Source organism: Paroedura picta, chromosome 1 (assembly GCF_049243985.1).
Source record: "Paroedura picta isolate Pp20150507F chromosome 1, Ppicta_v3.0, whole genome shotgun sequence".
NCBI classification, from domain to species: domain Eukaryota; kingdom Metazoa; phylum Chordata; class Lepidosauria; order Squamata; family Gekkonidae; genus Paroedura; species Paroedura picta.
In genome coordinates this window covers 204,530,615-204,555,605 of record NC_135369.1, presented here as the reverse complement: position 1 = coordinate 204,555,605, position 24,991 = coordinate 204,530,615, and the positions used below count along the sequence as shown (strand labels likewise).

General features: G+C 46.5%; 1 protein-coding gene across 6 annotated transcripts in view; it reads right to left on the bottom strand.

The window, feature by feature from the left end:
- The window catches only part of SUPT3H (SPT3 homolog, SAGA and STAGA complex component), a 370,690-nt gene that overhangs the window by 64,195 nt on the left and 281,504 nt on the right, over positions 1 to 24,991 (bottom strand). For all 6 annotated transcript variants that reach the window (XM_077317634.1, XM_077317617.1, XM_077317659.1 and 3 more), the window contains 5 exons: positions 16,409 to 16,484; positions 11,262 to 11,374; positions 9,395 to 9,502; positions 5,895 to 6,080; positions 2,174 to 2,284 (listed from right to left, as the gene is read on the bottom strand). In XM_077317634.1, the coding sequence (XP_077173749.1) occupies positions 2,174 to 2,284; positions 5,895 to 6,080; positions 9,395 to 9,502; positions 11,262 to 11,374; positions 16,409 to 16,484 (594 nt within the window). The remainder of the gene's footprint in view (positions 1 to 2,173; positions 2,285 to 5,894; positions 6,081 to 9,394; positions 9,503 to 11,261; positions 11,375 to 16,408; positions 16,485 to 24,991) is intronic.

The window sequence follows — 24,991 nt, the reverse complement described above, 5'->3', positions numbered from 1 at the left end:
ACAATACCCACATCTTTCCCCTACAATGGGAACCCACATTTTGCTCTCCTCTTTCTATCTGCACACAGAAGAAGAAGAAGAAGAAAAAGAAGAAGAAGAAGAAGAAGAGTTGGTTCTTATATGCCGCTTTTCTCTACCCGAAGGAGGCTCAAAGCGGCTTGCAGTCGCCTTCCCTTTCCTCTCCCCACAACAGACACCCTGTGAGGTGGGTGAGGCTGAGAGAACCCTGATATTTCTGCTCAGTCAGAAAAGCTTTATCAGTGCTGTGGCAAGCTCAAGGTCACCCAGCTGGCTGCATGTGGGGAAGTGCAGAATCGAACCCGGTTTACCAGATTAGAAGTCTGCACTCCTAACCACTACACCAAACTGGCTCTCCACTGACCCTGTGGGGTAGGTCAAGCCGGTGAGCTTGCATAGCAGTGAGAGGATTTGAACTTGGGTTTCCCACATTCTGGTCCAACACTCTAACCATTACACTGTGCTGCCCATTTCTGTGTTAACTGAGATAAGTTAACTGTAGACACCGTGACCTGAACCAAGGATAAGCCGCATGCTTAGCATGTCCTCTACCCCTGAGTTATGGTATCTTTAATGACTGCTTCTTTATTAAAGATGCAGGCCTCTTCTCATGTCTGTCCCAACAAATTGCCCTTCCTGCAGGGAAAAAAGCATGTAAAGTTATTGAAAGGGAGGCACCAAGATATGAGTCTCATAATAGTTTTCGTAAGCAAACATTTCAATAATGTTTCTAAACTCTAAAAAAAAAAAATAGACAAGTGACTAGGACGTAGACTCGGTCATCAATTTGTTTTCAAAAGCAGAGAACCAACATAGAAGACGAGTCCTGAAGTACACCAATGAGTCTGCCTACATTTCACCTTTTCCCAACTACTACTGGGAGGCAGGACCTGCCGGCCTGATTAACCATGTCCTGCCTCCTAGTAGTAGTTGGGGAAAGGGTGAAAACTAGGCTGACCACTCGGGGTTCTTCAGGACCCGTCTTCTATGTTGGTTCTCTGTTGTTTTTTTTAACAAAGTAATTGATGACTAAGTAATTGATGTCCACGGGGTCGTGATGGTTCGGACACGACTTCGCACCTAAGAACAACAACAACAATTGATGACTAAGTAGGGAAACACCTGGAGGTTTAGCATCCATTCATTCAGAGACAGGGACTCATGGCGAAGACTTTCCTATAGAATCGCCGAGGGTCGGACATGACTGAACGGATAACATCATCATCATCAACATCAACGTCAACACATCCTTTTGATTTTTATGAGTCATTGGGAACACCTTTCTTCTTCTGCTTTCTCTTTTCTTTCCCTCCCCTTTCTGTGTATCAAGTTATTAGGTGCTGTAATGCATGTAATGATTACAATAAAATAGTTACAATGAAACACTGACCCTGCAAAAGATGAAGGCGAGGAAGAAAAGAGAGCACTAAGATTACATGATCAGAATTTGCTCAGGAAATAAAACAGGCCTCGACGAGGGCCAGGCCTCTCTCAGCCTTGGTCCCAGCCTCACATGGAAGCTTAATTGGTGACCTTGGGCCAGCCCCACACTCTCAGCCTACCCTACCTTGCAGGGTTGTTGTGAGGAGAAAACAGAGGAAAAGATAGCATTGTAAGCTGTTTTGGGTCCCTACTGGAGAGAAAGGTGGGATAAGTAAGTAAATAAGATCCAAAACCCAATCCGTTTTAGCACAATGCAACCCTTCAGAGTATGGCAACACCTGAAATTTTAAGCACACCCAGAAACCAGGGCCCATTCTGCACACATAGGATAATGCACTTTCAGTGTGCTTTGGCAGCTGGATTTTCCAGTGCGGAACAGGAAAATCTACTTCTAAAGTGCATTGAAAGTGCATTATCTATTGTGTGCAGACTAGGCCCAGGAATAAAAATGGGGGCGGGGGGGGGAGAAATCATTTAAAATGGAAAGGAAATAATATTTACCCCCCAAAAAACCCTCTTTCCAAAAAGAGACAAGAAAAATACTGTCTTATTTCCCAAGGGGATTATGCCATATTTTTTTCCTAACGAAAAATTATAACTGCCGCAAATTGCTCTCCACAATGCCAACGTTTCTCCATTGACCACTTGAAAAAAAAATCAAAGTTCCTTAAGATTATAAATATAGCTCTCGTATGGCTCTGTGATTACGTACCGTGAACGGGGAAAGGGGGCCAATCTTGTGGCTGTAGCGCCGAATGGCCTCTCTAATGTGGGTTGGCTGGATGGCGTTGCTGGGAGCCTCAGCACCACAAGCGGCAGCGCTCTGCAATGGGGAAACACAGACACCGGGGGCTAAATCAAAAACACACAACAAGCAGACAAGGCGCTCATGAGGCAAAGCAAGGGACTGGTGGCCTTCCCAGGGGACGCAAGCATGGTCACGGCTTTTTTTTTTTTTTTTTTAAAGCTATTAACCGGAGGGGATTTTTATATGACCACTTCTCGAAGGGTCAGGAGAATGCCCTTAATGGCGTACTGAATATCTTTGCTGATCAAGAAAAAAATGCCAAGATTTGAACGGACAAATTCTTAAAAATCAGAGGACATTTTTTTGGAGAGGGAGAGAGGGAGGAGCTTATTGCTAAAACCAAAGAAGAGCTCTCTTCCTGCCCAGTTTCTAGCATGCTTCCAGATATTGCAGCGAGGGTCCTCACTAGGAACATCCTGGAGGGGCAATATTCAGCCGGCACTACGCCGTCTGTGCTGATTACCAGTCTGTTTCTGGATCCAGTTTAAGGTTTTGGTTTTAACCTTTAAGGCTTTACACGGCCTGGGTCCTACCTATCTGCAGGACCGCTTATGCCCCCTGTGGGGTTCTTCGCTTTGCAGGTATGAATTTGTTGGTTGTCCTGGGCCCCCGGAATATACACTTTGGCCTCAACCAGGGGTTGAGGTCAACTAGGTTCCTTGCTCCCTAGGTTCCTCGCACCCATGCTGAATGGGGGAATGGGCTGGTATTTTATTGTCCGCCATCTTGTTATGTTATTATTATCACTATATTGTATTGTATTAATGGGGTATTTTAGGGCAGTGGTCCCCAACCTTTTTATCACCGGGGACCTATCAACGCTTGAAAATTTTACTGAGGCCCGGGGGGGTAGACTTTTGCTGAGGGTCGTCGCCGCCTGAGCCCCTGCTCCACTTGCTTTCCTGCCGGTGCCCCTGATTTCCTGCCGCCCACTGGGGGGGGCGCTGCCAGCAGCATCTGTGCAGTGCCATGCCGACGGGGAGCCCCAGCCATGGTGGTCACTGGAGAGCACCAAAGGTGAGCCGGTGGCAGAGTGGCATGGCAGCCCCCGAGGAGGACAAGGAGGAGCCACGGCCCGGTACCGACTGATCCACGGACCGGTACTGGTCTCCGGACCGGGGGTTGGGAACCACTGTTTTAGGGGATTGTATTGATTTTATTGATCTTGTAAACTGCCATGAGACTTTCGAGGGTGGCGGCATATAAATATAAACATAAATAAATAACAGGGCACAGAAACCAAGGCTTTCTCCTCATGTTGCCTCCTGGCATAGCTAGTCAAAGGTGTACTGCCTCTGAATGTGGTGGTTCCTTTTACTCGCTATGTCGAGTAGCTCCTAACAGACCAATGGCCCATGAACCTGGCTAATCCCCTCCTAGGGGTGATCATGACTGTAGCCATCACTACATCCTCTGGCAGCAAATCCCACGTTTTAATCACTCGCTGTGTAAAGATTTCCTTTTGTCCATCCTGAATCCACTGCCCCTCAGCTTCCTTGGATGTCCTCGAGTTCTACAGTTCGGGGAGAGGGAGAACATTTCATCCCTCTGCATGATGTTTGCAAAAGTCCCTCAGTATCTGAATCCACGTTTCTAGAAACTCATTGTGACGAGAAAGATCTAAGAATCCACGCTATTTAGATCCTCCAGAAACACGATGCTCTTATTTTTAAAAAGCAAAGAGCTGAAACCCACAAATTACATGCTGGAGGGTGACATATTTCCTATTCCCGAGAGAGCTGTGACTCTTGAAAGCTTATACCCCCAAAATTCTTATTGCCCCTTCGGCGGTTACTCAATTCAAACTCAAATTGTATAGCGTCTTGCTCAGAGATAAACGGTGCTTCGTTGGTGCTATGCAAACATTTAGTACCTGATAAGAATAATTTTGATAAAGCCATGAGGCTGACAGAACTTGGCGGTGTGGCAGAGCCCTTAATAACTTGGCCAGGCAGATCATAGGGGAAAATTCCCACCACAAAGTTCTGTTCCTTTTCCCCTATCTGCCCAGGGGCTCTCCGCTTTTGATCATTTTTCCTCATTTTTTATTTGATTCTCTCAGGTGAGTATTAGGGGGGGGGTGTTTTATTTTGCAGGGGGAGGGAGATTTTCCAAAGATTTCTTCATTCCCTTTTACAAATCTGCCCTGGGCCCCCTGCTTCCTTATTATTGTTTCTCTCAGGTGAGAATTGGGGGGGGGGGTTTGCAGCAGAGGTGGGGAGGGGAGATTTTTCCAAGGTTTCTTTTTTTCTTTCCATTCCTTTTTATACAGTTGGGAAAGTCCAGTCTGCCCTTCCGTCTTAAAACACAAACCAAGAGTTGGAGCTTACATTCAGCCTGACTTCCCATTTCAATATTTCCACTAAACTTTTAACCTGAATGTGCTTTTTTAAAAAAAGAAAGAAAGAAAGAAAAAGAAACCCCAGATGCTTATGAACAGCTGTACCATTTTGCTTAACTGATCTTCCGCTAACAGTCAAGGTGTTGAGACAGCCGCGATGGCTCGATGAAGAATGCTATTCATAGCCCCTTTCGGGGCTCTGGCCAGTGGAAAATGTTTGGGCGGCACATTCCCTTTGTGGACTTTCAGTCAGCAAAGGCAGAAGTCCTCCGCGACATTACTCCTGGATGGAAGTAGCATGTGTAGACATTTCCAAGCTCTGAATGTTCCTCCCTTTAAAAATAAAAAAAGGTCTTTAGCCAGGGCTGGCTCTGCAGTGTCAGCACAGAAAGCCTGTGGCCACTCCCTCCTGTCTCAGGGCCGATGTTTTCACTGGTACGCAGGAAAGTATTCTGAAGTCAGGTGTAAAAACACCGCTTTCTCCATCCATTTCGGTGACAGACCGATTGCAGTGCGGTGCTGGGTGTTAAGCCTTGGATCTCAGGGCTCGAGTGAACAGTTCTGAGGGCCAGCGGTTAAGAATGGCCAACTCTAATCTGGAGGATCAGCTTTGATTCCCTGATCCTCTACTACAGGGGTCGTCAAACTGCGGCCCTCCAGATGCCCATGGACTACAATCCCCATGAGCCCCTGCCAGCATGTGCTGGCAGGGACTCATGGGGATTGTAGTCCATGGATATCTGGAGGGCCGCAGTTTGACGACCCCTGCTCTACCACATGAAGCTTGCTGGGTGACTTTGGGCCAGTCACGGTTCTTTCAAACCACTGTCAGTCCTTCCTGGGAAGAGGAAGGGAAAGACAATTCAAAGCCACTTTAGGACTCCTTAAGGTAGAGCAGGCTATCTCAACCAGGGTTTCATGAAACCCTAGGGTTTATTGATGGCCCTGGAAGGGTTTCCTGAACGGGTGGGATTCAATTTATGTTTTATATATTATTAAAACTTGTTAAACATTTATTGGGTCATATATATAGTCAGATTGACCTGCCCCCCTCAAGTGGTCAATGATGGGCCTGGAGGGGGTGGGAAGGGGAGGGGTCCCAGGTGGGCTCTGCTTCCCAAACATTTTCTGCACAATTCCACCAGTTCTGGAGCTTCTCAAAGCCTGAAGAATGTTTCAGGGGTTTCTCAATGGTAAAAAAAAGCTGAGAAAGGCTGACTTAGAGAAAAGCAGGGTATGAATCTTTCCTCCTGACAGGAGACCTGCACTGTCATTGAAACTCACCTTCTTCCTCTTTCTTTGTCTCGCTTTGGACGAGTCTTGAGGAATGTTGCCATTCCCCATGGCTCCGGACTGTGTCTTCCCAAGGTGCTGTGGGCCAGAGGCAGGAGGCGTAGGTGTAGCTGGGGGGGTGTTCTCGGGAGAATCTGGGCTGCTCTTCATACTTGCAGTCTGCCCCAAAGCATGCATCTAAACAGCCACAAAACAGAGACCATCATTGCTTAAGCCATTCGGGTGATACCCAAGCCTATACTCTTAGCACTGGCAAGTTTGGGGACTCCATTGAAGGCATGAACCTAGAATGCTCTAGAACAGGGGTAGTCAACCTGTGGTCCTCCAGATGTTCATGGACTACAATTTCCATGAGCCCCTGCCAGCGTTTTCTGGCAGGGGCTCATGGGAATTGTAGTCCATGAACATCTGGAGGGCCACAGGTTGACTACTCCTGCTCTAGAACATAGAAGCCCAGGCATTCGAAGTAAAAGAACAGCAGTGCAATGCTTCTTTCTCAAGGAACCTACTTGGCAAATGAGGGGAACCCACATGTTCAGAATCACTAAGCATCTCATCCCAGAACTAAGAGCCAACATCAGGGGAAGGCTTGATGCCCTGCTGTTAGCCCTCCAGAGGAACTGGCCGGCCATTGTATGAGACACGATGCTGTACTACACGGACCAATGGTCTGGTCTGATTCATCAGTGCTCTTCTTATGTTCTTATGTTATCTGTGCCCTGGGTATGGCCGATGGCAGGATCTAATTTGGATAGTGTTTGCCCTTCACAGGAAGCTTAAGGAACTATCCTCCATGCAATTACTTGGACCTTCAGGGGATGGTCCAGGAAGAAGAACGTGTTCTCGTTTGCATGGGTCTTTTCCAACCCACTACTTGAGCTTCTCAGGAAAGGAGTCTGTTCTTCCTGTTTTTGTCTGAAGTGAAAGCTGTTAAGTACTACAGGAGTAGCCAAACTGTGGCTCTCCAGATGTCTATGGACTACAAGTACCAAGAGTCCCTGCCAGCAAGGCCAATTGGCTGGGGCTCATTGCAATTGTAGTTCTCAGTTGAGCCACCCCAGTCCTACTAACATATGACATTACATTTGTGTTCCATCCTTCACGGAAATCAGGGTGGTAAACATGGGGCCATTATGTTTCTTGAAAAAGCAAACAAGTTTGTTTGTTTTTTTAAATGAGGAAGGCAGAGACAATTACTAGCCTCAAAGTAAATCATGGCTGAGAAGGGATCTGAATCCACCTCTCCTCTCCCCTCCCCTCCCCTCCGCTCCGCCTACTATATCACACTTTATTCAAGAACTTGACTTCTCCTTATAACAGTCACTCTATGTCAGTGGTCCCCAACCTTTTTATCACCGGGGACCACTCAACGCTTGATAATTTTACTGAGGCCCACTGCCCTAACACTCTCTGACTCTGGTCACTATGGTAATGTTTAAACATCCCTTCAAAATAAGATACAGACACGCCACAACAATGAACATAAGGAACATTTTATTTTCATGGAACTTTTAACTCATGACAATGACAAATCAATGGGAACCCTGAGCTTGTTTCTCTGCAACGAGATAGTCCCATCTGGGAGTGATGGGAGACAATGACACCCAAAGTGTGTTGTAAAGGCCGGGGAGGGGGGGGGAGAAGGCGTCCTTCGCGGCCCACCTCCAATTAGTCGATGGACCACATGTGGTCCGCAGCCCACAGGTTGGGGATCGCTACTCTACGTGACTCTGCTAACAAGCCTTCGGATAGAGTGGCCAGCTCTGGGTTGGGAAATCCCTGAAGACTTTGGGGTAGAGCCAGGAGTGGGTGGGGTTTCAGGCAGGGAGGGACCTCAGTGGGGCACAATGCTATCGAGCCCACCCTCCAAAGTAGTCATTTCCTCAAGGGGAGTTGATCTCTTTAGTCTGGAAAAGAGCTATAATTCCAGGGGATCTCCAGTTCCCACCTGTGGACAGCCATCCCTACCTTCAGATCATGCTATACTTCAGGACTACCTGGTGTGACTGGGAACTGAGCCACCATCTCAAGAGATTCTGGCCTACTGTGTCACAGTTTACAGCGGGCTGCCTTAGAAACCATCCAAAAACTAAAACTGGTTCAAAACATGGCTACCTTCTTAATGAGAAAGGGACACCTCACAACTAAGCTCTTGCAGGGCTACTGGTTGCCTGTACATACCTGGACACAGACCAAGGGGCTGGTTTTGATGACTACAGGCTGAGAGAACTTGAGAATGGAGTACAGGAAGTGTCAACTCCTCTCCAACCATCCTGCTCCTTGAGATTTACAGAGCAGGCCCTGTTCAAGATACTATCCCATGTGGATGCTAGACTGCCATGTGTGAGGAGCAAGGCATTTTGGGTAACCCCTCCAAAGCTACAAAGATGTTTCTTTTCCAGTTGGCCATTTTGAGGATAACTGTTAGAATATTTCCACTTTTTTTCCCCTGCTGCTTAGCGTACAATATCATGTATTTAACTCCAGCTTGCTATCATGAACCATTCTGGATTTTTTTAAAGTTGTAAAATGATATACAAACATGCTAAACAAACAAACAGCACTAAGAGGCATAAGCCAAACTCAACATGTCTCTTAACTTTTCTGGGAAGAAAATGCCTTCAGAAGAGACAAGCACAACAATGACCAAAGAATTTTTTTCCTACCACCTGTTGGAATGAGTTGCAGGCTAATGTGCAAGACCTTACAAATCTGTGTAAGTTCCAGAGGGCTTGCAAAACAGCACTCTTCCACCAGGCATTTGGTTGAGGCCAAAGACCTCCATTTCCATCAAGTTGGGACCTCCAGACAAAGGTCTTACTATCCTCCATTTTGTGTCAATGGATGAGCGGTAACCATCTTATTCCCAGGCATCCTGGGAGTGCAGGAGCAATTGTCTTAAATGTATTTTAAAACCTAAATCTATAGTATGGGTTTTAAGTTACTGGGTAAGCCACCTATAAACTGAAATATGAAGAAGAAGAAGAAGAAGAAGACGAAGAAGAAGAAGAAGAAGAAGAAGAAGAAGAAGAAGAAGAAGAAGAAGAAGAAGAAGAAGAAGAAGAAGCAGCAGCAGCTGGTTTTCATACCTTGCTTTTCACTGCAAGGAGACTCAAAGTGGCTTACAATCACCATCCTTTCGTCTCCCCCATAGACACCCTGTGAAGTAGGCGGGGCTGAGAGAGAGCTTCTGACAGGACTGCTCTGTGAGAACAGGACCATCAGGGCTGTGACAAGCCCAAGGTCACCCAGCTGGCTGCATGTGGAGGAGTGGCCCAGAGGCAGGAGGCATAGGTGTAGTTTGGGGGGGGGGGTGTTCTTGGGCTTGCCAGATTGGAAACTGTCACTCTTAACCACTAATTCATTGATTAGAGGGGGGAAAAGGGGCAATCGGGCTGATAAACAGCCCTGCAGAATGTCCCCCCTATCTATTCAGTACCCTCTTTCTATTCCGATGAGAAAACAAATAGAAGACAGAAGGACGTATTTACCTCAGTGGGGTTGTGATACTGAATGAACGTCGCCGATATTGCGTGGCTGAAAGGATCGCCCGCTTTGGGGGCCATGTCCTGCTTGACCAACAGGGCCAGATCCACCAGCTGAGGAAACAATGGAAAGAAGAGAAAAGTTTAAACATCTAGGTCTAGCACAGAGCTATCTTAAACACAGTCGCACCCTTCCGTAACGTCAACTCTGCTAAGGTTACCACTGTCAGTAACTTTACTCACAAGGCTCTGATATGACAAAGGAAATGATTTAGGTACCAAGTTTAGGCTTGGGCAATAGAATCATAGAATCATAGAACCATAGAGTTGGAAGGGGCCATACATACATCTAGTCCAACCCCCTGCTCAACGCAGGATCAGCCCTAGGCATCCTAAAGCATCCAAGAAAAGTGTGTATCCAACCTTTGCTTGAAGACTGCCAGTGAGGGGGAGCTCACCACCTCCTTAGGCAGCCTATTCCACTGCTGAACTACTCTGACTGTGAAATATCTAGCCTATATCATTGTTCTTGAAGTTTAAACCCATTACTGCGTGTCCTCTCCTCTGCAGCCAATGGGAACTGCATCCTGCCCTCCTCCAAGTGACAACCTTTCAAATACTTAACGAGGGCTATCATGTCCCCTCTCAACCTCCTTTTCTCCAGGCTGAACATTCCCAAGTCCCTCAACCTATCTTCATAGGGCTTGGTCCCTTGGCCCCAGATCATCCTCATCGCTCTCCTCTGTACCCTTTCAATTTTATCTACATCCTTCTTGAAGTGAGGACTCCAGAACTGCACACAGTACTCCAGGTGTGGTCTGACTATTGTAGTTAGGATCTTTACATCTTATAGTGCAAGGAAGGCAGCAGGAAAAGAGCAAGACACAATATAAGACAAGGATTTCTCAACCACGGATCTGTGAAACCCTGAGGTTTCTTGACAACCCTGGAAGGGTTTCCCCAATGAGTGGGAGTTAATAAATTGTTTAAATTTGTTAAACATTTATTGGATAACATGACCATATTTGGTAATGTTGGCCCACCCCTCTCAACGTGGCCAATGATGGATCTGGAGGGGTGGGCATGTACACAGCTATGCTTCAAAGCCTGTAGAAATTTTCAGGGGTTTCTCAACAGTAAAAAAAGTTGAGAAAGGCAGGCAGTAAAGGAAGCCATGGTTCTCCATTTGCAAGACCAGAGTTAGGCTGTGAATGATAGGCTGTTTTGGAAGTCACTAATTCACAGGTTTGCCTAAGTTGCACAGTACTTGGCTTGCACAAATATACAAATACACAACACACAAACACACACACAGAGTTGGCCTTCAAAAAATCTGCAGGATGGGGTCAGCCCCCAGCTGGAAATGACAGTTCTCGAAACACCAGGTTTACACAAAATTCTAATCCGGCAAAGGAGAGGGGGGAAGCATAAGAGCAGATACGCAAACACACACAGACAATGCAAAATTCAGACAGAACCCCAATACGGAGAGGTAAAGAGGGCGTGAGACAGGGCTGAAGGGAGAGAAAGTAGAAATGCAGCTAGCACGGAGGGAGGGGTATAAAGTAGCCACTGGGGAGGAGCCTGGGAACTGGCATGGCAGAAGGGGGGCCAGAACAGTCGGAGGTAGACCTCCCCTCCCCTGAAAGCTCCTGTGGGTCCCCTTTTTGTATACCTGAAGAGATCTGAGCCTCCTCGTGTGAGCTGATCCAGCTGGATTTTCCACTTATAACACACGGCCAAAAATAGCTGGTAAATGGAACTGATATTGCATCCTAAGTCGTAGCTATCACACCATAGTACCACTTTACACTCCACAGGAAACAACACAGCACAGAAAGAAAGCCCAGGAAAAAAACTCCCATTTGCTTACCTGTGCGACAGTCTCATAGGCTAAATAAGCCAAGATCTCCATAGCAATGGTGTTTGGCTTTATTTCCATGCTGCTGCAGTCCAACCAGTCTCGGAACTTGGAAGCTTTCTTAGCTGGGCAGATAAAACACAAGAGAGGCATAAGGTGGATTTTTTGGGGGTGGGAGGGGGAAGGTTCTGGTTTTGGCATGAAAAGAGCAAAAGCCATAAATGACTCTCCGGATCCTGAATGAACTGGCAGTCTTCCAACACAATCAGTCTCACAAATCATGTACGAGTGCAGGGCAATCAGTATCATGTACTAGTGCAAATAATTAATGTTAGGGCCAAAATAAATGTGATGGCAATCATTAAATTTCTAGGCTACCTCTCTCCCAATATGGGCACAAGGCAGACTGCATCATACCTGGATCATTTTCTTGTTTCATGTAAACCGCCCTAGGTCTTTGGGGAGGGCAGCATATGAATGAATGAATGAATGAATGAATGAATGAATGAATGAATGAATGAATGAATGAATGACACGGATATAGAATCAATTAAAATTAAACTAGCTCTCTGACTAGCGACTACTATAATTAAGGACTACCCCTTCCATATTCATTTATTATTTATAATATTTATATACGCCCTCCCCGGAGGCTCAGGGCAGTTCACGTAAAACATAGAAACAATACAAGAAACAATCCATAACATACAAATAACCATAACATTAATACGGATAATTGTAATGGTGATAACAGTGCAAACAGGTCCAGGAGCAGAGCGGACTGATGGAGTCCTGGGAGGGAGGGAGCAGGGGCCCTGCAGATGTTGCTGGTCATGCCTGGTCTTAACCAAATGCCTGGCGGAAGAGCTCCCTTTTGCAGGCCCTGCGGAACTGTTTTACCTCCAGCCATCTGTCCTTTTCCCACCTGTTGGATATGGTGGCATCTCTGTCAGTCACATGGAAAGGGGGGGGGACACCTGAAAGGGGTGGAGGGAGGCCCACATGTATTAGATTGCTCTGGCCTCAACCACAGGCCTGGCGGGAGAGTTGCCATTTTACAGGCCCCGAGGAACTATAGCAGCTCTGTCAGGACCCTGGTCTCGGCCAGCAAATTCCACAAGGCTGGAGCCAGGGCTGAAAAGGCCCTGGCCCTTATTGAGGCCAGAAGGATGTCTCTGGGGCCAAAGACTATCATGTTAATGGAGTGCTCTCCAGGGAATATATGGGGAGGTGATCCCTCAGGGGTGCAGGTCCCAGACCACTTAGGGCTCTGAAGTTCAGTACCAACACGCTGAATTTGATCCAGAATTCCACTGTGCCCTGAAACTGTGCCCTCCATGAGGTCAGGACCCAAGCAACGGTTTCCTCATAGCCGGATTGTAAACTAAACATGAGCAGGGAGTGTGATGCAGCGGTAAAAAAGGCAAATGCCATTTTCGGCTGTATCAACAGGGGCATCACATCAAAATCACAAGATGTCATAGTCCCATTGTATACGGCACTGGTCAGACCACACCTGGAGTACTGTGTGCAGTTCTGGAGGCCTCACTTCAAGAAGGACGTAGATAAAATTGAAAGGGTACAGAGGAGAGCGAAGAGGATGATCTGGGGCCAAAGGACCAAGCCCTATGAAGATAGGTTGAGGGACTTGGGAATGTTAAAGGAGGTTGAGAGGGGACATGATAGCCCTCTTTAAGTATTTGAAAGGTTGTCACTTGGAGGAGGGCAGGATGCTGTTCCCATTGGCTGCAGAGGAAAAGACGCGCAGTAATGGGTTTAAACTACAAGTACAACGATATAGGCTAGATATTAGGAAAAAAAATTTCACAGTCAGAGTAGTTCAGCAGTGGAATAGGCTGCCTAAGGAGGTGGTGAGCTCCCCCTCACTGGCAGTCTTTGAGCAAAGGTTGGATACACACTTTTCTTGGATGCTTTAGGATGCTCTGGGCTGATCCTGCATTGAGCAGGGGGTTGGACTACATGGCTTGTATGGCCCCTTCCAACTCTATGATTCTATGACGTGCAAATGTTGCTGACGTTTCAGTCATTTAAGGAATACTGTGTGGCCCTGATCATGTCCATAGAGTAGCCAGCTGAGGGGCTAAGTACCAGTATGGCCGCACCTTGCAGCTTTCAAAAAGTCCCGAGAGAGAAGGGGGACCCAATCAGGATGGGTCCCATGCAGCATTTCTGAATGACCTTTAAAATGCCAGTGATATCTTTGTGGTGGCCACGAGGATTCTGCCATTACATTTAGTTTGGCCCTTAGGTTGTGCATAATGACAAAAAATGAGACCCTGAGTCAAATCTTACGTTTGACACCAACGAATGAAGGGGACTGAGGAAAGTGGTACCTTGATCCTCATTGGCAATAGGAAAAGAGTCCCACTGAAGCACCTGGCAAGGCTTGTTAACAAGAGGAGGCCTTTGGATCATCTGATCAGTTTGCACCTTGGTGTACTGGTTAAGAGTGGTGGTTTCTAAGCAGGAGCACCAGGGCTGATCCCCCAATCCTCCTCCACATGCAGCCAGCTGAATGACCTTGGGCCAATCCCGATTCTCTCAGCCTCACTTACCTCACAGAGTGCCTGTTTTGGGGAGGGGAAGGGAAAGCTATTGTAAGCCGTTTTGAGACTTCTTCAGGTAGTGGAAAGTGGTGTACAAAAAACAGGTCTTCTTCTTCAATTGCACATCCATATTAATATCTACAACTACGGTGGCCTAATTAGGAGAGTTGGTTTTTTATGCCACTTTTCTCTACCCGAAGGAGTCTCAAAGCGTCTTACAATCACTTTCCCTTTCCTCTCCCCACAACACACACCTTGTGAGGGAGGTGAGGCTGAGAGAGGCCTGAGATTACTTCTCGGTCAGAACAGAAGAAGAAGAAGAACTGTTCTCACAGAGCTCTCTCAGCCCCACCTACCTCACAAGGGTGTCTGTTGTGGGGAGAGGAAACATAAGGCCCATTCCGCACAAGTTAAATGTAGCAGGAATGTGGCAAATTGTAAACGCTACTAATTTGCAGTTATGCACGACGTCGCACACAATCTGCCACACTCCTGAAACTGATCCGCAAAGAGTGATTCGTTGTAGTGCTTAAAGGGGAATCCAGAAAAGTGGATTCACCCTCCGAAAAGCGCTACACTCTTGCAACCAATCAGCAACACTAGCGAAAAAGTTCTGTGCGTTCCCATTGTTGCGGTTTCAGCAAAGTTCTTCCCCCTGGCTCCCTCCTCTGAACTTCCGTCGAAGCGATCACCATTTTTTTTTCTCGGAGCGAGCAGAGAGCAACGAGTCGGCGAGCCTTCATTCACCCAGTGAGGCTTCTCCGGCTGCAGTCCCTGCCCATGGGCTGCTTTAAAGCTCCCCTCAAGTCACCAAGCACAACACAGCCCTGTTTGCAAGTTCCCTTTATTTTCGGCTGAAAATCGCACCCGTGCACGGGGGGGGGGATTTTTTTTTTCACTCGGGGGAGCCTGGCAACGATGAATCAGCAGCTCACACGCCAGCTGCCAGCTAGATGGGTCTCTATGTTAGGAGGAAGCAAGGAATCAAGGCATATTCGTTGCAACGTGTGTTTTTCTTTTTTTTAAAAAAAACTGTTCTTAAAGGGAAAGGGGCTTTTCTGGAGCATGATAACAACCGCCCATTGGCTGTTCGTTTGATTGATGGCCAGGGGCGGGACAAAGCACAGAAAGAATTGCTTCCTTTCTAGCGATTTTTGGCGAGACCGGAAACCTGTGGGAAATGATTGAAACGCTACTGGATTCCACTACAAAGGCAGGTATGCGTTACGCTGAATTCCACTATTTTAAATTCCGTTATTTCTTTCTGCAAGCAATTTGCCACATTGATCCTTGTGCGGAATGGGCCTAAGGTTTGCAATCTACTTCGAGTCTCCTTCAGGAAGTGAAAAGAAGGGTGTAAAAAACCAACTTTTCTTCTCTTAAAAGCCTGTCAGTATGAGTCAAATGTGGAGTGTGCATCCCCTTGCCTCAAACCATTGTAGAATGACAGGAAAATCTATTTGCAGAGGTTGTCATGTCTGGCTTAACTCCCCACCACTTTAACCCAGCCCGCTTTAACAGGCTCCTCTGCACAAATCCTTAATTCTTTATTTGCAGAGTTTGTACAGCTCTTCTCCTATCAGCATGTTTGCAATCTGCTTGTGAAAACCTAGCCACTATTCTCTCCCCCTTCCCCCGTCCTTTGGGAGATTGCTGCTACCAAGCTGTTGCGGGGGTCTCCAAGACTGCCGTGCCCATATGTTTAAAAAATGCTTCTCGGGTTTTGAGAGTCTCCCATTCTATTTATCTGTCTGTTGCAGCTTTATATCGGTGGGGTCTTGATTATAATTATTAGGTGCAAAAATTTGACTTCATTGCAAGCCTCTCAGATGTTGAAATGAATTTAATCTGAAGCATCGTCTGCTTAACCACTTGCAGATGTCAGGCTTTGGCCTAAGAGAGCTTTCTCAAAAGAAACGGGGGAAGCACGAACCAAACTGACAAAAAGACCACTTCCCAAACCACAGTCGTTTGACAGAGGACACTGTACTGGGTGTGCCACTGATCTTGCACTTTGTGATTCGCAAGGGAATCCAGTTATTTCTCCAAATCAAAAGCTTGTTAGAGACAGAAAGACTGATGCCTTTCATTTAAAGACGCTGTTGGGCTTTTATATATTATTGTGATGTGATGTGATGGTGATGCAATATCTTGCTTAATTTTTTTGGTGCTTTTTGAAGGACTTTTCACTGCCCTCTTGTTCCCTTCCCAATTTCTAACCTTATCCATCTGTTTTGATCCACCTTTTCCAACTTTTTGACTGTGGAGGAACCCCAGAAGTGATGACAAGTCCCTTTAGAAAAGAGACTAGGCTTCAGAAGTGGGCTCCAGTGATGTCTAGTGAGGTCAGCAATCAGCTGAAACTCTGAGAAAGGTCATGTGACCCCTGGGGACCTCTCCCGTAAACCCAGGGTCCCCCGGAACTCCGGTTGGGAACCCCTGGTTTAGATGCTTCCGGGACGATTTCTTTTTAACTTTGTCCTATGAAGCAGTCAATTCAGATTTTCAGAATTCTGACCATGCTGCCCACTTGCCTCTTTCGGAAATAAGTTTTGAAAGGAAAACTCCACCGAGGCCCAAGAGAACACTTACAAAAGCTCAGCTGACGGCTTTCACAAAATTCAGTGTATTGTGCCGAGTCCATCATTCGGGTTTGCCGTTCTGCTCTCTGGAAAAACGATACGGGTTTGTTACTCAAATGCAATGCAAAATAAATGGAATCTACAAAAACTTTATGCTCACAGGCGACCCGACGACAAACAAATGCAGTGAAATTTAAGGGGACGATTCTGGGCTGATCGCTTTCCCTCAACGTTTCTGAACTTACCTGGGCAGGGTTGTGTTTGCAGATCTGATGCGGACCGAGGTTGGGGTCCCAGCAGGATCCAAGTGGGCAAGGTAACTGACCAGTGCGTGGTTGGATCCCATCTGCCAGATCTAGTCAGTTTAAACCTGAAACTCACTGATCGTGTGAATTGGCAGGAAGTTCCATTGTCTGTTTACGAATACAAGTTGAGGGTTTTCAGGGGGAAGGGGTGGGTTTCTCCGTTCAGTTTTGCCTCTTATGCCATCATGCCGAGATCACAATAAAGAGCTGATTGAAACCCCAGTGTCCTGGCTTCCTTCGAAACCATGGATTTAACAGGCACCCTCCTCTTTCTCCAAGAAGTTTAAGGTGGTTTTTATTCCTTCTAGTGACAACTGATTTAATAGGCACTACATCAGGGGTAGTCAAACTGCGGCCCTCCAGATGTCCATGGACTACAATTCCCATGAGCCCCTGCCAGCGTTCGCTGCCCTTAAACCGGAGCAAGGCAGTCCAGAGGTGATTTGCAATTGCCTGGCTATGTGTGGCAATCCTGCACTTCCTTGGGGGGGGGGGTCTCCCATCCAAAGACCAACCAGGGCCAGTACTGCTGAACTTCTGAGATCTGACGAGATCAGGCTAGCTTGGGCTACCTCACTCCCACCGTTAGACCGGTAGGAAGGTTGGCCTCTAAAAAGGCTGGACAAGGCGGTGAGACATTTAGGGTCTTTTTCGCCTACCGCCTTAGTAGTAATAGTGCTTGCTGCTTGTAATAAGGGAAGTTTTATGGGCGTTTAATGTCTTTTACTCTTTTATCCTTGTAAACCGCTGTGAGTTCACCAGGGAACGGTGGTCTATAAATCCACATATAAATAAATAAAGTCAGGGTGTTAAAATATGTGCAAAACATAAAAGTGCTTCAGAAGCAAGGATGACTGAGAATTGAACCATGAAACAAGGGAGTCTTTATCACTGGTGGAAGACAACATGGCCGCCTCGACGATCACTGAAGCCTGAGGTGGCGCGGAGGAGGCCAGCTGCCCCTCCTCTCCATGCCCTGGTGCTGGCCTCCTATGCGCTGCCTCGGGCTTTGGTGATCGCCAAGGTGGCCGCGCCATGCCGAAGCACACATCCCTAGAGGTTAGTATTTTAGAAGAGGTTAATTTTATTTTTACTTCCCTCTGAACACATAATCTATGGCTATAACTCTGGGAGACCCACGGATTAGGATACTACGAGGTTCATTCTGGTAAATATTTCTGATAAAAGAAAAATCCTAAAATTGGGGGGAGAGGGGTTTTCCATAGAGGCAACCTTTCCTCCAAGAATGCATCCTTCCATTCACTCCTTGGGCTTTATGAGGCAAGGCCAACATATGAGTTTGCTCAAGTTTTCTTCGAATTGGCAACTTTCCAGATTCCTGACACACAAAAGTCACCGGAGAACCCCAGCAGGAAAAAGAAAGTGGGAAAGCAGATAAGCAGAAATGCTCTGGAACAGGGATAGTCAAACTGCGGCCCTCCAGATGTCCATGGACTACAATTCCCACGAGCCCCTGCCAGCATTTGCTGGCAGGGGCTCCTGGGAATTGTAGTCCATGGACATCTGGAGGGCCGCAGTTTGACTACCCCTGCTCTGGAAAGAGGGAAATAGAACCAAGAATATGCACAGAATATGGGGGGTGAAGGTTTAACTCGCCATTGGTTTGATGCCATGCCCTCCATCACCTCAAAAATCACAGCTGGTTCTTAGAACTACTTCCCAGTTACTTTCCTTTCACTCTCCTTGGCATTATGTACCTAAACTGCTATTTAATCCACCGGCCATGACTAGTCATGCAATCTTGTTCACAGAAACCAATGCATGAGAACCTCAGGAAAACCGGTTGCATGTAAAGCAATGCCAGTGTTGTGACAGGGGACTCCCATTGTTCACTCCTTTTGTTGCTTGAGCTGGGCAAAGACCAAGTGGGCAAATCATTTAGCAAAGGTTTAATGGCACACAGTGACAATTAGATCTGTCTAGGACTCCTGAGTTTATGGCACCCCCAAGGAGTAAATAGAAAGCCAGCAGCGTATCTGTCCTTTATGGAAATGAAGAATCCTAGGAGGGCATTTACCCTTGAAAGGTGTTCTGCCCTACCTTGTGTAATGTTACAGGGGCGTTGCAAAAAAGATTCAGAATACTGAGAGAACATGTGTGTGTGGGTCAAGGGAATTAGAGACCCTTGGACATGTCTTCTTTAGGTGCCCACTTTATGCGGTATACTGTAATAAGACCATTGCTCCACTTCTGCGTGAGTCTCCTGGAGCATCAGAAGAAGGAAAAAATTAAGTATATCTCCACAGTGCCTCCCAGCCCAAACTTAAAGCTTAACTAAAAGGGGACACTTAATGGAGGGGGTTTAAGTGTAACAAATGAAGACTATATTTTATTGTTCTTTGTATTAACAACTTATACTATCTGTCTTATTTCTATATTTCTATCTTTATTAAAATATAAAGATAGAAATATATACATACATACACATACACATACATACATACACATACACACACACACACACATATATATATATATATATATATACACACACACATACACATACACATACACACACACACACACATATATATATATATACACACACACACACACACATACACACACACACATATATACACACATACACACATACATACATACATACATACATACATACATACATACATACATACATACATACATACATACATATATATATATATATATATATGAAGGAAAAAATCAAAATGCTCGTCTCAGGAAAAACACTGACATCTCTCAACAGGTAGCTAAATATTGTGCTGTAGTTTACAAGTTAAGTCAAATAGATGTTAGAACTGGAAAGTCGGTATGAATTTTGGCAATTTAGTTTTCTTTTTAAACTACTCCTGTTTCATATTATTTTAAATTCCCTATTTTTACAACTACTTACTGGTTTACAATATATTTTGTAATAATGACAGTGTTCTTCTGGGTTTTTAAGTCTTTTTGCACCTGGCTTGGACCCATATATCAATAAATCTCTCTCCTTTTGCCATAGCCCACTGAGTCCCCCTATCAGTTCTACCCGTGGGGAAGGGGGGCCCATCAGGAACAGTATGGGGGAGGGGGTAAGAGCAGGGAACTGGCAGAAGTCATACCTGCTTTGTTAGCTTTGAGAAGGCTTGAACAGAAGGAAGGGGAGATTGCCTAAGGCAGGGGTAGTCAACCTGTGGTCCTCCAGATGTTCATGGACTACAATTCCCATGAGCCCCTGCCAGCATTGACCAAGGGTGGCCATGTTTAGCTTCCGAGCTCTGATGAGATCAAGCTAATGAGGGCCATCCAGGTCAGGACTCTCGTGTCCTACTGGCAAGTACCCCAAATGTGCTGGAATACCCTGTCAAATTAAAGAATGAGGTCCGTGTTAAAAAGAGGGTCTCTTAAAAAACACCACCATCATCTGACCTGGAACAGAAGTTCCTGATGAAGAAATACTGTGCCCCAAGCAGCAATGGAAATCTCTTTCATCCAGACGATTCATTCCAACAGAAAGCTAAAGACCTTTCCATACCCCGTTATAAAAACATCTTTTTGGACAGGGCCATGCTGAACAAATGGGAAGGGCATGCTTTTAAACCACAGGTCAACAAATCTTGTTTAGAAATCTTGCCCCGATTCACTGAGTGATGAGAGACTGTACCAATAGCTCAGCTAAAGGGGTGGGGGTGAAGATCTCACTATGGTGCCTGTCTTCTCAATGCCATTTTCACCCATTCTAAGTGCTGAAATACCTGCATTATGCAGCTTAGATACTTTACCCCATTTTGAAAGATGCAATAGAGTGACAGCATAACATCTCTAGCATTCAAATGCAATGTCCATTGTATCTTTCTTTGAGAGCCAGCTTGGCGTAGAGCAGGGGCCTCTAATCTGGAGAACTGTGTGTGATTCCTCACTCTTTCTCCTCAGGCAGTCAGTTGGGTGACCTTGGGCCAGTCATCGTTCTTTCAGGGCTCTCTCAGCCTCTGGAATTGCGGACAGTGGGCAGCTTTAGGAGAGAGCTCATCATGCCGTCACCAACTGGCTTGTAGAGTCCCCCAAGGGGCAGTTCTCTCTCCAATTCTATTTAACATCTTTAGGTGCCCTCTTGCCCAACTGGTGCGGAGGTTTGGGCTGGGTTGCCACCAACATGATGACCCAGGAGGTCCCTTCCAACTCTATGATTCTATGGACATGATTTTGACACCCAGCTCTTCCTCCTGATGGATGACTGTCCTGGCTCTCCAACAGAAACATTAGCCAGCTGCCTGGAAGCAGTGACGAAGTGACTCAAGTAGAGTCATCTGAAGCTAACCCTTCAAAGACAGAGATCCTGTGGCTGGGCAGGAAGGGTCCAAGTGAGGAAGCGCATCTCCCCAACCTGGATGGAGTGCAGCTATCAGTGGCCCACTCTGCCAGGAACATGGGGGTGATTCTTGATGCCTCCCTTTCAATGGAGGCTCAGATCACGTTGGTAGGACAGCTGGCATTTTACCACCTTTGCCAAGCCAAACTACTAGAGACCTACTTTGGTCCTGGAATACCTAGCCACAGTGATCCATGCGACATGCACCTCTAGACTGGACTTCTGCAACTCGCTCTACGCTGGCCTGCCCTTAGCCTCGATCCGGAAATTACAACTGGTCCAGAACACAGCTGCCAGGGGCATTACAGCAACACCTTGGAGGTCCCACATCCAGTCCATCCTTCAGCAGCTGAACTGGCTCCCGGTTGAATTCCGGATCAGGCTTAAGGTTTTGGTTATCACCTTTAAGGCCACATGCGGTCTGGGCCCAGTATACCTGAGGGATCGCCTCTCCACCTACACCCCTCAAAGAGCCTTGCACTCTACCAACTCCAACCTCCTGGTGATCCCCACTTGAGACCTCAACCAGGGCCAGAGCTTTCTCCATCCTGGTTCCCACCTGATGGAAGGAGCTCCCAGAGGAGATCAGGGCCCTGGCGGAACTTGAACAGTTCTGCAGGGCCTGCAAAAGGGAGCTCCTCCGCCAGGCATTTGGTTGAGGTCAACCTGAATCAATCACCTTCCATTGGCCCTCAAGCCTCCCTCCTACGACAACCACTACAAATTTGCCCAATCCACTGGGCCTCAGTGTGAGTTGAATTAATGCTCTTTGTTGTTATTATGTTATTGTTATTATCACCTCGTTATTACTATAAATTGAGTTACCCTGTAGTGTTTCTTGTTTCATGTAAACCGCCCTGAGCCTTCGGGAAGGTCGGTATATAAATAAATAAATAAATAAATAAATAAATAAATAAATAAATAAATAAATGAATGAATGAATGAATGAATGAATGAATGAATGAATGAATGAATGAATGAATGAATGAATAAATGAATAAATGAATAAATGAATAAATGAATGAACTTTTCAGGTACGTGATTGTAAGCTGTATTGTGACTCCTTCAGGTAGAAAAAAGCAGGTTACAAAAGAACAGCTCTTCTCTTAATGTGGGACACTGAAAAAGACAACCAGAACAAGGCCTGCTTCCCAGTGGGAACAAAACAAAACAACTTTGGTTCCCTCTGATATCCTTCACCCTTGACAAACAAGGTTCTTCATGCAAGAGGAAAGTGAAAGATCAAAGGTGACCGGAATCAAATCCAACACTTAGAAGACCTAAGCTAGCTTCTGAACAGACGTTGGACCTGCAGCATCCCTCACAGTCTGCCTGTAACATTCACCGGCTTTTAATTCCATACGCATTCATTATGGAGTGCATTCAAATGACCCATAATAAAAAACATGAACAGCTTGAATGACCCAGACTAACTGTCAAGTAGCTAAACACTCTTTCCATGACTAGAATCATAGGAGTTGGAAGGGACCATACAGGCCATCTAGTGCAACCCCCTGCTCAATGCAGGATCAGCCTAAGGCATCCAGGATAAGTATCTGCCCAGTCGCTGCTTGAAGACTGCCTGTGAGACGGAGCTCTCTACCTTAGGCAGTCAATTCCACTGCTGAAGTACTCAGACCGTGAAATTTTTTCCACTTATATCTAGCCGATACCATCCCACATGTAGTTTAAACCCATTAACTGCAGGTCTCTGCTCTCTTTCCCTGCCTTCCTCTAAATGATACCTTTCAGATACTTCAAGAGAGCCATCATGTCCCCTCTCAACCTCCTCTTCCCCAGGCTGAACATTCCCAAATCCCTCAGCCTTTCCTCATAAGGCTTGGTCTCCAGACTAATGTGACTCCATTTTGTCTGTCTTTGCTTTTAGTGTTTGCCTGGGTCTGTAGTGGGTGGAATGGGTTCACCTAGGGTTCAGAAGGTGGAGGGTATGGGGTTGGTATCTGCCGCTTCTGCCATTCCATCAGGAGGGGCAGGTCGTAAATCTGCTTAGTGACTGGGGCTTGGGTTATCTCCATGTCCTTTGAGCCCAGTCAGGGATGCCATGTCTGGCACTAGTTTTGTTTCAGCACAAGAAGCAACGGGAGGGGGGTCGTTGGAAGTTTCCATGGTGGAAGTTGGAATCAGTGGTGGAGGGTTTTTTGGAGATAGAGGCTCACTTGTGTAGCCATGCTTCAGTCTTGGCAAAAAACTGGAGAAGCCTTGCTTTGCTTGTTCCTGAATAAAGAGATTTTCTTCAACTAAGTCTGCTGATTGGGAATATCAACAGAAGCTTTACGGGTTGCCCAAGATTGTCAGAGTTGAGAAGCTAAAGCAGGGTTGGCCATGGGCCAGCACTTGGATGGGAGACCACCAAATAACTCCAGGGTTACTGTGCAGAAAAAGGCAGCGGCAAATCACCTCTGCTCATCCCTTGCCCTGAAAACCTCATGAGGGGTCACCATAAGCCAGCTGCTACTTGACAGCATGGCATAGTGGATAAGAGTGGCGGTTTCTAATCTGGTGAGCCGAGTTTGGTTCCCCGCTTCTCCACCTGCAGCCAGCTGGGTGACCTTTGGCCAGGCATAGTCCTGACCAAGCTGCCCTATCAGAAGCTCTCTCAGCCTCACCTCCCTCACAGGTTGTCTGTTGTGGGGAGAGGAGGGGAAGGCACCTGTAAGCCGCTTTGAGACTCCTTCCGGCAGTGAAAAGCATGGTGTAAAAGCCAAGTCTTCTTCTTCTTGTTATTATTAGTATTATTAAGAAAAAAATGAAGCAACATGGCCAATCCAGCCATACAAGTTGTTGATATGCTGTACACATTCGCAAACCTCTCAAACAGCCTCTCAAACATTGCCACAGCATCACTTATTTTCAATGACATGTTTACGAGAGATGGGCAAATGCAGACACAGAGGGACATCAGTGCTCACAATGATCACTGCTACGCATCCCCTCCCTTGGCTAGGCACAAACACCACCTCTGGGTCATATACAATAGCGAGCCCCAGCCTGTGGGCCGCGGACCACATGTGGTCCGTCGACTAATTGGAGGTGGGCCGCGAAGGATGCCTTCTCCCCCCCCCCGGCCCTTTACTTCATCCCCCCCAGCCCTTTACAACACACTTCGGGTGTCATTGTCTCCCATCACTCCCAGATGGGACTATCTCGTTGCAGAGAAACAAGCTCAGGGTTCCCATTGATTTGTCATTGTCATAAGTTAAAATTTCCATGAAAATAAAATGTTCCTTATGTTCATTGTTGTGGCGTGTCTGTATCTTATTTTGAAGGGATGTTTAAACATGACCATAGCGATCAGAGAGCGTTAGGGCAGTGGTTGAGAGTAGAGGAGTAAACTACCCCCCCCCACCGGGCCTCAGTAAAATTGTCAAGCGTTGAGTGGTCCCCGGTGATAAAAAGGTTGGGGACCACTGATATACAACATAAGGAATCATGCCAACCAAGGCAAATGCTAGGAACTGTTTCTTAGAATTCTAGAACCTCCACATTCTGAGCTTACACACAGCCTGTTGAGGGGCCTTTGTGGCATCCCTATTCCCACCAGGAGGGGTTTAAGGATTTGTGTGGCCTGTATCCCCAGAACCAATTTAAGGATTCACGGTGCCCTGGTAAAGTACAATTTTGGTGGGAGCAATCAGACTTAGGGCAGAGGACCCACAAAGGAGAAAGGGGGTGTCACTCTAGTGTCCTTAAAGAGGGAAAAGAGGGGAGGAGAGAAGCTTTGGCCCTGATCCATGGCGGGGAAGGCATTGTGCAGGGCCCTTGGAAGCACGGAGCCTGTGGCATGTGCTACATGTGCTGCAGGGATAAACCAGCCCTGGTTCCCACCAGTTTCCCACTGTGACCTGATCTGCTTTTAATAGACAGGAAAACAAAAGGACAAAATTGCAAATTGTTGCAAATTCCATCAAAAATCCTA